This window comes from Dipteris shenzhenensis, chromosome 3 (genome assembly GCF_047967505.1).
Source record: "Dipteris shenzhenensis isolate YYH24624 ecotype China chromosome 3, Dip_SZ_1.0, whole genome shotgun sequence".
Taxonomy (NCBI): Eukaryota; Viridiplantae; Streptophyta; class Polypodiopsida; order Gleicheniales; family Dipteridaceae; genus Dipteris; species Dipteris shenzhenensis.
The window spans coordinates 38,912,419-38,926,113 of NC_141598.1; the positions used below are offsets into that span (position 1 = coordinate 38,912,419).

At 43.0% G+C, this 13,695-nt stretch overlaps 1 protein-coding gene across 1 annotated transcript in view; it reads left to right on the forward strand.

Moving 5' to 3' along the window:
- The first annotated feature begins 465 nt into the window (after nucleotides 1-465).
- The window catches only part of LOC147903782 (tRNA ligase 1-like), a 253,182-nt gene continuing 239,952 nt past the window's right edge, over nucleotides 466-13,695 (forward strand). The window contains exon 1 of the mRNA XM_087401184.1: nucleotides 466-648. Coding sequence (XP_087257310.1) covers nucleotides 523-648 — 126 coding nt within the window. The 5' untranslated portion in view covers nucleotides 466-522. The remainder of the gene's footprint in view (nucleotides 649-13,695) is intronic.

A 13,695-nucleotide genomic window follows, 5' to 3' on the forward strand; every position in this document is an offset into this window, starting at 1 on the left:
TGCAGACATCCTAGCAAAAATGATATCCGCGAATAGCATGGTGCCATTTTAATTGTTCACCCTCAAATGGTTTCACAAATGGGCGTGGACATGCTTATGTGGCATCTCAATAAAGTTCAGGCAGAGGATTTTTCTTGGGTGAAAAATCAAGGCCGTCCAAAAAAATTTGGAGGCGGACAAAGAGTAGAGAATTTGCCATCACTTGGCCACTTCTCATTTGTTGATATAGTTAAATTTATATGTTTGTGCGGTGTTCATTTGTGAAAGTACTTATGCCCAAGCTCCCCGTTACTCGCGGGTCATGTAGGGTCTATGGTCCAATGTGAGGAGCCCGTTTGTGAAACCTACCCTTGAGGGCAAGCAAAAAGACTTTCAAGGGTTTTAGAGCCACCGTAAGCAAAAAAACTTTCAAGGGTTTTAGAGCCACGGTGGCAAATAATGTACCCTTTGAGTACATACAAATAGTGTGTGAAGCATAAGTCACACGAATTGACGACAGTCAAAAGCGCGAGTGAAGGGAGAATGACTCCCGTCGTCTCTCCAACCAACAACATCTTCATTGGATCCATGAGAAGCTCGCGTCAATTCTTGTATCATTTTCCCCTCCAACGTTGTAGCCATTGCCACATTGCTATTTGCTCTTTCAAGGTAGCTTATCGCGTCTCTCTGCTAGATTTTGAGGCTTTGCTTTCTCGCATTCCTATCGATTCCCGTCGCAACGTCTCAGTATCAATAACTGGCAAACAAGTCCGTGGCTCGACTTTGCGCTGCATGCTAGGATGCCTGATCGGTCTCACGATTATCTGGTCGAGCTATGTCTTCTCGTCGTTTGTAACTCATACACGTTGCATTCGCATGGATTTCATTCGATACTGCTCGGTCTTTTACGAGGATTTTATGTGTACTTCATTACTTCAAATGTCTAATTGGCTTGGATCACCGTTCCCTGAAAAGAGAGGAGAGAAAGACTATGACTTCATGAGATTAGAGAAACAACTTTAGCTGAAATGTTACCTTTAGACGCCCATCATTAACATTCGGTTCGGCTCGCTTGTCTTTGCAAAAATACATCTCCAACGATGCTTGGAGAATGTAACAAAGGAAATCAAGGTATGACTAGCACTTGGGGTTGCTTTGGGCTAAGGGGGATCAAAATGCATGAGAGTTACTACATCAGTGCGAGTACTCATTGGCTATGTACAATTTAATCATTTGACTACAGCTATTTCAATCGTGATGGAGTTTATGGTTTTCAATCTTATGAGTGACTATAGTGAGATTGAAACTGCTCTATGTTGTGTTTTTAGAGGATGAGTTTGGGAATGTTCCTGGATTCATCCAGGTATATGCTTCTGCCTTATTATCGGACCATTAAATTTCACCTTGTGAAGCTTTTGTCCAAGTTGCGGCCTGTTGGTATTGCGATAATTCTTTCTATTTTAAATGGTGCGTTGCCCTATCAGCTAGATTTAGATGCTCGTTTGGGAGAGACTAAAATGAAATTGTTTAGACTTCACAAGCAGTTGTAGCTTGAATGAAGAGATTTGGACTACTTTTTGATTAGCCTTCTCCTTTAGTGCTAGCCTTCGTCATGGCTGAGTTTGCCCTTCACCTCCGGAGTGCTGATAGAAACTCAGTACGAAGACTTTGTATAAATGGATGCTCAAGTATGTGTGGGTGTGTGGATTTGTATGTGTGAGAGCATATTTTTATACTATGATCTACACCCACTGTTGGGCGCTGATGACGTCAGTGGGGATGTCATAGTAGCTAGTCCTTGCTATGCGTGATGGAGTTTATGGTTTTCAATCTTATGAGTGACTATCGTGAGATTGAAACTGCACTATGTTGTGTTTTTAGAGGATGAGTTTGGGAATGTTCTTGGATTTATCTAGGTATATGCAGCTATTTCAGGCCAGCAGCAGCAATAGCAGAATAGGAGGCCAGGTAGAAAGCCTAATGAGCAAGTCTGAAACACCTCCAAATGTGGCTGCCAGGCCAGAAACAGCTGCAGCAACCTCTCAACTGGGAAATCTCCTTAAAAAGGTAGTTGACGAGCAGAGAAAACACCTAAAAATAACGTCACCCAGGCCCAAAACTGAGGCGGTCTGTCTAGAGAAGACCTGAACAGCAGGTGGCTGCAAGCTGCTGAGCAAATAAGTGCTGTACAGCTGTGCTTTTCTTACCTTAGCATGGTGCATTAGTGTCTAACAATCATCTTTATATCATAGTGTATGTGTTGAATGGTCATGACACTCACTTGGACCATTATTACCATGTAATCACAAAGTTAATGATAGGTTTTAGCCCCTCTGGTAGGCTAGTGTGTGTGCTGGTATGCACATTATGCCGATATCAGTGCATTAGCGTAAAGTTAACCTTATAATTCAAAATTTGCCCCACAGATTGACCGAGCTAGGTCTTTAGGGTTAGCCATCAAAGTCACATTCTCTTGTACTTGTTTTGCACTATTGTGCTGGTCCAATACCTTCTACAGCTCGTTTTCTGCTTTTCAGATCAGTTTCTACTGCTGTACTACTTTCCAAGCATCCTAATATCGGATCAAAGCAGCTGTGGTCTTGCCTACTGCCTGCTTTGATACCATGTTAGGATGCTTCAAAGCAGCTGTGGTCTTGCCTCAAGCTTCAGCTAGTTGTTCCAGCTTTCTACTGCCTCAAAGTGGCTGTGTGACCTGCCGCCTTCCTGTTTCCTGCTGGTTTCAGGTCTGACTGGTAGCCGCCCTGCTTTCCTAGGCCTCAGGTAATTTTGCCTTGCTGGAGTAGCATTCCCTTTGCTGAAGAAGTTGTCTTGCAGCTGTTTGTTGCTGTCAGAGCTGTTTTACTGCACTAAAACAGGTCAAAATGTCTCTGCAAACAATCACATTTTTCTACAGCTCTTTCTAGTGGTCCTTCCAAGCCAGTCAACTCATTCCAGCACTTGCAGATTGAGTTCTGCTTCAGTTTTCTGGAAATAAACGGTCATAAACAAGGCACATTTTCTATGGTAGGACAGTTTGTACAGTCTGCAGTTGCTGTATGGAATCTGTCAGGAGCACCTGACAGTGCCCTGCATATTGTTCACTCATTTGGTCAGTTTGGAGATTCTGTAGAGGAGCTTACATTTCTAGTTAGGAGATATTTGTGCTTCAAACACAGGTTATAGTTTGACTTTCTGTAGAAGAAAGTTTGCAGTTGTTGCATTTGATGTGCAGTTCATTTATGCAGAGTTTTTGTGGACCGGCCTTGGCCTTTATCTGGCACAGTTGCCTTCATGCCTTGGGTTTTGCTTCTAGGGCATCTTATTTGCAGCATTGCGTCAGGCAGCACATTCTTTGGTTCTCAGATTTTGTGCAGGCCACTGACCTTGTGTGGTCAGAATTGGACATTGCACTTGCCTAGTGCTGTCCTTTGATTTAGTCAATTTTCTTTGGGTTCTTTGCATTTGTGCCTTATCTGCAATGGCTAGTAATGATCTTTTTGATATGCTTGCTCCTGAAGACAAGCTTGATGGCATCAACTACCCCATGTGGTCATACGTGATGCATGATGTGTTGCTGGCCAAGAACTTGTGGAACATTAGGTGAGACCTCCTTCACAGGCACCTTCTCCAATACACCCGCCACGATGGGGGTAGTAATGTTGTAGCTGTTCATCATGTGCCATTGCTGCCGCAGTGCCTCCTACTTATGATCAGATCAATGGGATGGCAGAGATGCTCAAGCTCATGCCTTGATTGTCGATTAAGAGGATGATATTCCTCGCATCAGATCTTGCAGTATTGCAAAGGATGTGTGGGATAAGTCAGCCTCATTGTATCGGATTCACAATGAAACATGGGCTGCATACTTCTAGAAGCAATTGGATAATCTGAAGATGGATGAAGAGGAAAGTATGGATGCCTATTTGACTAAGGTCAAGGATTTTGAAGAGCAGCTGGCCCACATTGTGAGGTTGTGCCAGAAAGTCAGTTTGTGCCCATGATGCTGAGTGGACTTCCTGATTCATAGCAGGGGTTTGCTACCACATTGAGTTTGGTTGCCATGGCAATCCCAACCATTATAGCTTTGATTGCTATCCCTGGCGATCGGGCTTTTGCTACCATAAGGGTAATGTAAAAACAGCAAGGCCTAGTGGTAAACCCAAGCACAATTGTGGTGTTACTTCGGATGCCGACAAAAGTGCAGAAAAGAAAAAGAAGAGATGCAATTACTGCAGGAAACCAGGTTATAATGTCGTTAAATGCTGAAAGCGAATAGAGTCGGAGAAGAAGAAGAAGTAGTCTAGTCTTGCAATTATTGATGCTTCCTCTTCCCATGAGAAGGATGAATCAGTCAATGTGGCTTATCACGATTGGGCTTTTATGGTTACATGCCAGATTTATCTTTCCATTCATGACTCTTGCATGGCAGTTTCTGATGCACAACACATGGTATCTTGATAGTGGTGCTTCTAAGCACATGACTTCTTGCAAGAAGTTGTTTCTTTCTATGTACCAAAAGGTGACACAGTGACTTGTGCCAATGATGCATCTTATGCCGTGAATGGCATTGGCCAATTTGAACTAACTGCAGCGTCAGGTGATCATATCTCTCTACAGGATGTTTTGCATGCTCCATGGATTAAGAAAAATCTCATATCCTTTTCAGCTACAGACACTTCTGGATCTAGAGCTATCCTCGATTGCTACCATTGTGCCATCTATGATTTTAGAAATGGTAATACCCTATTATCACTGGGGCATTGACATGGAGGTTGTATAGACTTGATGCTTATGACAGAGAGATAGACACTGCAACACTTGCAATAGTAGATTTTGTGCTTTCCGATACTTATTTGTGGCATGATGCTTTGGACATTTGAATTATGGCAGCTTGGTAAGATTGCATTCACAAGATATGGTTGTTGATCTCCAAAGATGCATGCATTGTCCGAACATGTTTGTGAGGGATGCCTAATTTTGGATCCACTGCTCCCTTCTCTCACTCTAGCTTGCAACCAACGTGCAACTCCTTGACTCCCTATGGATGCTCGCAAGTTGCATTTGGTTAACAATGATGTGTTTGGATCAATGCGAACAGCATCTATTGGGAGCTATTCATATTTTGTTACCTTTGTGGATGATCAATAGGCATACTTGGGTTTACTCATTGAAATCCAAATCAGATGTTTTTGGTTGCTTCAAGCAATTTCTTGCCATGGTTGAGAATGAGAGCGGACACGCGCTTCTCACTTTCCGCACTGACAAGGGAGGTGAGTACATGTCCCATGAGTTTGCTGATCTTTTAGCATCTCACAGTATCATACATTAGTAGTGCATAGTGCCATACACACCACAGTTGAATGGTCTTGCAGAAAGAAAGAACAGAACTTTGATGGATATGGCACAGTGTATATGATGGAAGGGAAGTCTTTGCCAAATAAATTCTGGTTGGATTCTGTCATGTGTGCCAATTATGTCTTAAACAGGTCACCAAAATAGGGTATTAAAGATTACCACACCTTATGAGGCATGTTATAAGCTGGTTGTCTCACACATGATATTGTTCTAATGCCTGGCGTATCCATCTCAGCTATGATATAAGCTTGAGGACAAGGCTATCAAATGCATTTGATTGGATACAGCTTAGAAAGCGAAGGGTATAGGTTGTATCAGCCTAGTTTAGGCAAGGTTATCATTGTTGTCTTTGCTGAAAACTCTGTCATGCCTTTTTTGGACCGTCAAAAGCAGCTAACTATTGTTGCTTTTGACGTCTTCGATTCATTGTCGCCTTGTTCAAATCCGCATCAGATTTTGTTAAGTCTACGGAGGCTTCAACTCAGCCACAAGCAGGTGCTTTACAGCCACATATTGGATTTTACAGCCTGATATGATCCCATGCAACTGAAGAGAGGGCTGTCATAAGACAGCAGAAACCAGTGCCTAGATGGTTGTTAGGCACCTTAAAGGACAGCAAACAAGCTGAGCCTTTGTTTTGCCGCACGAGGGCCATCTCTCTTTAAATGTAGGGACACTTAGTGGAGGTTGCATCGGTTGCTACGACATGCAATGAAGAGCGATTGTGTCAAAATGATCCCTTTGAGACCATGGATTGGATGGATGCTATGAAATTTGGGTTGGATACAATATATTAGAATGTCACTTGGCAGTTGTGTGACTAACCTAAAGGAAAGCGTGCCATAGGCACTACCTGGGTTTACAAACTCCAAAGGAAGACTGATGGCAGTGTTACCATTATAAGGCCCTCCTTGTTGCAAAAGGGTATGCTCAACAGCAGGGTATTGACTTCGAGGAAATATGTACACCCATGTTGCACATCACGACCATTTAGGTGCATCATTGCCATATCAGCCCATCATCATCGGCAAGCGCATCAGCTCGACATCAAAACTGCTTTCCTGCATGGAGATTTGCAAGAGGAGGTGTATGTCTCTCAGCCTCTTGGTTTTGAAGTTAGAGGGTCCGAAAATAAGGTATGCTGATTGCACAAAGCGTTATATGGTTTGAAGTAGGCACCCCAGGCGTGGTATGCAAAGGTTCATACACATCTAATCTGCCTTGGTTTTCAGAACAGCCCTACAGAGAGCACTCTTATGTTCGCAAGTTTGATGCTGATTTCTTGGTTCGGATTTTATATGTGGATGATATGCTCATGACTGAACTCTCTACACAGCATACTACAGCCTTTAAGGTTGACTTGCATCAGTCATTTGCTATGACAGATTTGGTCCAGCTGCAGTACTACTTTGGTGTTCAGTTTGCTCACGTTGAGGGGGGTATTATGATGAGTCAGTCCAAGTACATCGGACAGCTCCAGATTTCAGTTTGAGGGCTGCAAACTGTCCTCTGGGCTCCATAGCGCTTGGGTAATGAACCCCTCTTAGAACCTGTAACCATTAATTAAAGCGCACATAACCATGGCACCCATTAACCATTAGCGCTTTTGCATGCAAACTGCTTTCGCCGAACCCAAGTCATGTTGACCGGAGTTTGAGGTTCTTTGATTAACCGCAGTTAACCCTCTTGGCATATGCCAAGTCTTCCTAACTAGGATTAGGCTTACGTAACCAGGGTTAAGTATCTTTGACTGAAGTCAATACTTTGACAAAAAGAAATAAGTTTTGAACAAGCGGAAAGCACCCTGGAGCATAGAAGCAAGGGTATCCAAAAACTGTGTTTGTGTTGCCTGCGCTTCTCGAGATGCAGGAGAGAGAGGCTGAGTTGTAGAGGATCTCTGTACCACCAAAGGATGCACCCACTATGGAAGGCGTTTGCTCATGCTGAGCAGCCTCATCACTATCATGCAATGTATCCCGAGGGGCACGCTTGGGTGGCATGGTGGCTGTTCGGGAGTGAGACGCTCGAATGCAAGCAATGAGATGAAGTGGACTCAAAGAAAGAGATAGCAAAAACCCTATTGTAATGAGCACCTCTGATAGCATGTGTAGAACCACTAAAAGGACCGATGGTGAAGCTCGAGAGGAGAATCGATGAAGAGGCTTCAAAACGGAGTCAAAATGGCTCCAAACGGGCATGTGAAAGGCCCCTAAATGAGTCTGAAATTTTGACTTTTTACCCCTTCTTATCTTTCTCGTTTTTTTTTTTTTTTTGGGAGGGGGGGAAGGGGGGGGGGGTTCCGTAAGTCACCGAGAATGATTAGTACAGCACTAACCTAAGACTATTAGGACTGCTAGGACATTGACTTAGGCCAACCTAACCCTAATTAGCACTAACCTAACCTAGCCCAAGTAACTAAACTTAACCTAGCTAAACAGACCTAACTAACCTAACCCAAGTAACTAACCCAACCCTGGCTAACTTAACCTAAAAAATACATGGAGACTAAGGTTTTTTTTGATGCGGGATAAGCGACGGCAGTGGCACAACGAGGGTGGCGGAGAGATGGAAGGCGATGAGCGGGCGATGGAGAGACGAAAGGCGACGAGCGGATGGGTTGAGTAGCTAAGGGCTGCCATCAGGCGATGAACTGATGAGAGACTAACGAATACCAGATAACATCTGAGGGCCTGAGCAATCGAGTGGATGCAGACATAGGAACCGGCCTTGGTGGCCAGATTCAGGTCGGCTGCTCTAACGCTGAATCAGTGACATTTGCGCCAACGCCACGAGCTCGTCTGTGATTGGTTTGTAGCAATTTGTCTACCAATTCGTCACACTACTCCTGGGGGCTATTGGGCAGGCAATTTGTGCAACGTTGAACCCTTCGTATGGATCTCTATTCCTAGTGTTTGGAAGGAAGCTGAGGTTATTCGCTGCCTTGGCGCCTGTTCCTTGTAGGTCCGGTGAAGATGTTGTTGGGCAATAATTATCTGCCTCAGGACGGTCTTGGCACAAAGTTTGTTACGCCAGTTTTGGCTTCAAAGAATGCAAGATGAAAGATGAAAGGAGACGGAAGCAACAATACCAAAGAGCGGAGCTTTGATACCAATGCAATGAAGGAGACAAGGGGACAAATTGGAGGAGGGAGAGATAGGAAGGGGGAGAAGGAGAGAGAAGTGTGGAAAGGGAGAAGAGGGAGGAGAAGAGAGGTTGGGAGAGAAGGGAGAAGGAAAGAGAGAGAGATAGAGAGAGATTGGAGAGAGAGTGTAGGCAGCACGTAGGAGGGAGGAGAAGGGAGTAGATAGGATTAGATGTCACATCAAAAAGTGTACAAGTCGGGGTGGATGGGGACTTATATAGTCCACATTTCCCACCTAAGAGACCTCTAAAGATCCTCTAAATTGCCCCTTTTTCCCCTTCCTTACAAAGATAAGAGACCAGCAGGCACTAATACGGATGTGATGACCAAGAATAGTCAAGTTTTGGGCTCCTGAAATGAATGCAAGTGTTGAGATGAGACAACACTAAGATATGCTAGTATAGACAAACCCTTGAGACATAACCTCATAACCCTACCACATAGTTTGGGAAACCAATGGAGCCATGAAAGGAAAGTATACATGTATAGACCCAAATGATGCATTCACCATTGACCTCTTTGATCAATGTGCAATCAAACTTGTATAATGCCAGAAATAATATGCTCTTATGCACCTCCTTTTCCCATGACATCATTTAACCTTCTCAATACTCCAAGCGGCCTTTAAACTTTGATTTTATACGATAAGTATGCGTCAACTTTTTATGCCAACAAATTGCTTTTGCTTGAAACAATAGAAGTAATGTCTTACTGCTATGTAAGCACTTGATCAAGGATATGGAAGAATTGCCAAAGCCTGCAAGGTTGGCCATAGTGAATTGCCTCAAGAAATAAATCTGGATGCTGACCAAATGTTATGTGGGAACCCAGTGCCAGTTACTCCCTTGATAGGGAAGCTCTGTCTTCATGTACAGAACTATGTTGATCAGTAGGATTTCTTCATCTCCCCATTGAAGCATCATGATGTGTTTTTGGGTATGCCTTGGTTCCACCGCAAGGCAATGAAGCTAACCCTTCCTGAGAGAGTGCTTGAGTTTGTATATAGAGTAAAACACAGCGTATGGTTGCCAAGAATAAAGGGGAGACCATCCCCATTGTATCTAATGTTTCAATTAGAAAAGCAATAAAGTCCGCAATTTCAGCGTATATGGTTTTTATAAAAGAAAGAGATGTTGAAATGCATGATGAAACAAATGAAGCAAATAAGGATAAATTTATGTTTCTTGTAAACCTTAAAGATTGTTTTTTTGGTGCTTTGCCAGGGGAGTTACCCCTGAAGATCATGGTATAGGACTCATTTCTGGTAGTGAGCCACCTAATAGGCCCCCATAAAGAGTTAGTGCAACTCAACGAGAAGAAATCATGGCCCAAGTGCAAGACTTGATTCAAACCATTTCCCCTTCATTTTGCTCCCATGTACTGGTTATACAGAAGAAAGATGGTTCATTTCGTATGTTCGTTGACTATCGCGCACTGAACAAAATGACCATCAAGACTAGATTCCCAATTCCATGCATCGATGATGTGTTGGACCAGCTAAATGGAGCCTCCATTTTTAGTAGGATAGACTTAATTGGTTATCACCAACTCAACGAGAAGAAATCATGACCCAAGTGCAAGACTTATTATCTAAGGGGCTGATTCAAACCATTCTCTCTCCATTTTGCTCCCCTGTACTGGTTATACAGAAGAAAGATGGTTCATTTTGTATGTTCGTTGACTATCGCGCACTGAACAAAATAACCATTAAGACCAGATTCCCAATTCCACGCATCGATGATGTGTTGGACCAGTTAAATGGAGCCTTCGTTTTCAGTAGGATAGACTTAAAGTCTAAATATTGGTTATCACCAAGTGAGGATACAGCCACAGGATGTGTAGAAGATAGTGTTATCTTCCGACCTTATAGACAATTCACAGGAACCTTCTTCGATGACATTATTGTCTTCTCTAAGTCCGAAGAAGAGCACAAGGAACATCTTGCTACGGTTTTCCAAGAGCTGCGAAATCACCAGCTCTATGCAAACAGCAAGAAGAGTAAATTCTTTCCAGAAGAGATCCTTTATTTGGGGCATATAATATCCAAAGATGGGATACGGATGGATCCGGCAAAGATCCAAGCCATTCAAGAATGGCCAGAGCTGAAGACAATGCATGAAGTCCGTAGTTTCCTAGGCATGTGTTCTTACTATAGAAGATTTATCATGCATTTTGTGGATATAGCCGCTCCACTTCATGACCTAACCAAGAAAAATGCAGCTTTCAGATGGGGTACTCCACAGAAGAAGGCATTCACTAAACTCAAAGACAAGCTGGCCACAGAGCCAATTCTGATAGTTCCAGATTTGTGTCTGCCATTTGATGTGGATTGTGATGCCTGTGGGGTAGTGTGCTAGGGCTGCATTGCATCAGAATGGTCATGTAGTGGCCTACAAGAGCAAGAGACTCCGTGATGCAAAGAGATATTTGGGAATCTATGAGAAAGAGTTGTTGGCTGTGATTCATGCCCTCCATACATGGAAGCATATCTTTTGTGTGCGAACTTTACAATTAAGACAGATCACCAAAATCTCACATATTGCTTGACTTAGACTAAGCTCTCCGAGAAGCACATGACATGGGCAAACACGCTGTCAATGTATCATTTTCAGATTGTCCATACTCCGAGAGCTCAGAACAGAGTGGCAGATGCCTTGTCTCAAAGACCCCAAGTGAACAATGTAACTATTGCTTATCATAGGGATCTAGCCGACATGAGGAAGCAATATGCCCTCAATGCTTTTGGACCAATTTTCAAGGTATGGCATTGATGGCAGCAGCCATGTCCTTGGCCAACAACGACAATAGCATTGACGCTCTATGATTAGGTTTAGAGCTAGGAGTGTATTTGGGAATTCAAAGCCCGACGTTCTCAGTGTTTTAGAGAAGAGAGAAAGGCTGTGAAGCCTTATTGTATAGAACTTTTATTTTATATGAATACAGATATACTTTTTATACAATGTCCCATTTTGTATTCTTTTACAAAATTTATTTTATACTGTCATTGTATTTTGTAACTTTAATTGTTGTTGGCATTAATATTTTCATTCACTATTCTGTTCAAAAGCATGCTATCAGATAGATTTTTGCGCTATAATGGTCATTTCTGAGCAATCCAGTAAGAATCTCACCATAGCGCAGGAGGGAAAATGATGCAGATTTTGGTGAGATTTTACAGCAAGTGCAAGAAAGGCAGTCCACCAGTCACTATACCCTAAAAGATGGGTACCTAATGAAAGATGAGCGGCTGTTTTTTGACCTTTTGAGATCCGATTTCTACGTTTTTTGAAATTTTGGCACTTCCCAAACATAAACGACCCTATCCCACACCTTTTCAAGGAAAATTTTTTTCGGCTTTTTTGTCCGTACGTCCATACGGATCTCTGCAGGTGGATGCGTGATAGTGCCAAGAGTGGTTCAACTTTGTCAAAAGGCGCTTTCGAGTAGTTTTAGGCCATTTTTTGGCATTTTTTGCTCAGATTTGGACTCGTGTGACCTCCAGCAGTGATTTGGGCAGCTCCCTTGAGCACTTTCGCTCATTTTTTTGAGCCTCTTCTGCGCATTCGATCTCTCCAATTGGCACATTGAGAGTCATGACGTGATCTCCCTTGGTAGTTGCTCCTATGGCCTTCATCGACACATCATTTGAGGGCATTCTAGCCTGGTTCTTCACCGACATACCTCTTTGCATCAGGATGTGCACACTCTTGTGCGGTAGCTACTTCGGGCTTATGGGTTCTTTGCCCTTGCTATGCATAATATATCTTTACTACTTTCTTGTTTGAGTCAAGGGTACTCTACCCTAGGTTATCCCCCAAAATGAATGCAAATAAATCATGTTCCTTACTGACGTCATCAGCGCCCAACAGTGGGTGTAGACCATAGTATAAAAATATACTCTCACACGTACAAATCCACACACCCACACATACTTGAGCATCCATTTATACAAAGTCTTCGTACTGAGTTTCTGTCGGCACTCTGGAGATGAAGGGCAAACTCATCCATGACGAAGGGTAGCACAAAGGCTTTTTATGGCACAAATCTTTAAGCACCATGGTATGCCCAAGCCCATTGTCAGTGACCGAGATCCCAGAATAACCAGTCTATTTTGGAGAGCTCTTTTCGATAATATGGGGACGAATCTGAATTTTTCTTCTTCTTTCCATCTCGAGACAGATGGTCAAAGTGAGGTAGCAACTTCTACAATGTTGGATTTATTGAAATGCTACGCAGCTGACCAAAGTTCAAACTGGGAAAAGTACCTACCACTGTTGGAGTTTGCATATAACAATATAGTTCACAACTAAAAAGGGAAAGCCCCCTTTGAGGTCATCTACAGGAAGGTGATTCTGCCACCTATCCTAAGGACCAAAGATGAAATATTTGCAGCTGATCAGTTTGTTAGAGACCTCCAGACAGCTTTCAGCCAGGTCATAACAGCAATAGAAAGGTCTCAAGAAAAGCATAAGAAGACTGCAAATAAGCATAGGAGACACTTAGATCTCAAGGAAGGGGATAGGGTGCTTTTGAAGTTCGAGAAAGCTAGACTCCATAAGCTTAAAGGCAAGCAAAAGTGTACACAAAGTTATCTCCCACATACTATGGCCCTTTCAAGGTAACAGAAGAGATTAATGAGGTTGCATACAGGTTAGCACTGCCATAGCATTGGAGGATGCATAATGCTTTTCATGTGAGTCTCCTAAAGAAATATCAGGGACCAGAGCCTACAGAGCCAGTAATAGAGGATCCACCAGAAGTGGACGAGCTAAAGGAGGTCCTTTAGCCATAACAAATTGTGCATCATACTGTACGCAAAGGCCCTCAGGGCAAGAAATTTTACATATATCTTGTAAAATTCAAAAACTATTCGGCATTGGATGCCAAGTGGATGGATGAAGACATGTTGTCTGATCATCCACAGCTTTTGGATATTTACAAGGAAGCTTTTCAATTTAGGTCAACTGAATAAAAGCCGAGGGGATGTCACCAAGATGTAAATACTCCAAAGTCGAAGTTTCAATTGACCATTTATTTGATCATGATTAAAGACTCTCGTTTATTTAATTAAGATGGGACAAGAGTTCATCCAGCAGCTTACCACGGCCATGGCTATGCAGCATACAACTCTTGCCCAGATGGGACAGCAGCTCGAGTAGCAGATTGGCTAGGCTATGCAGGACAAGGGTAAGCAGCCCGCACCCCAGCAAGGGGACCAC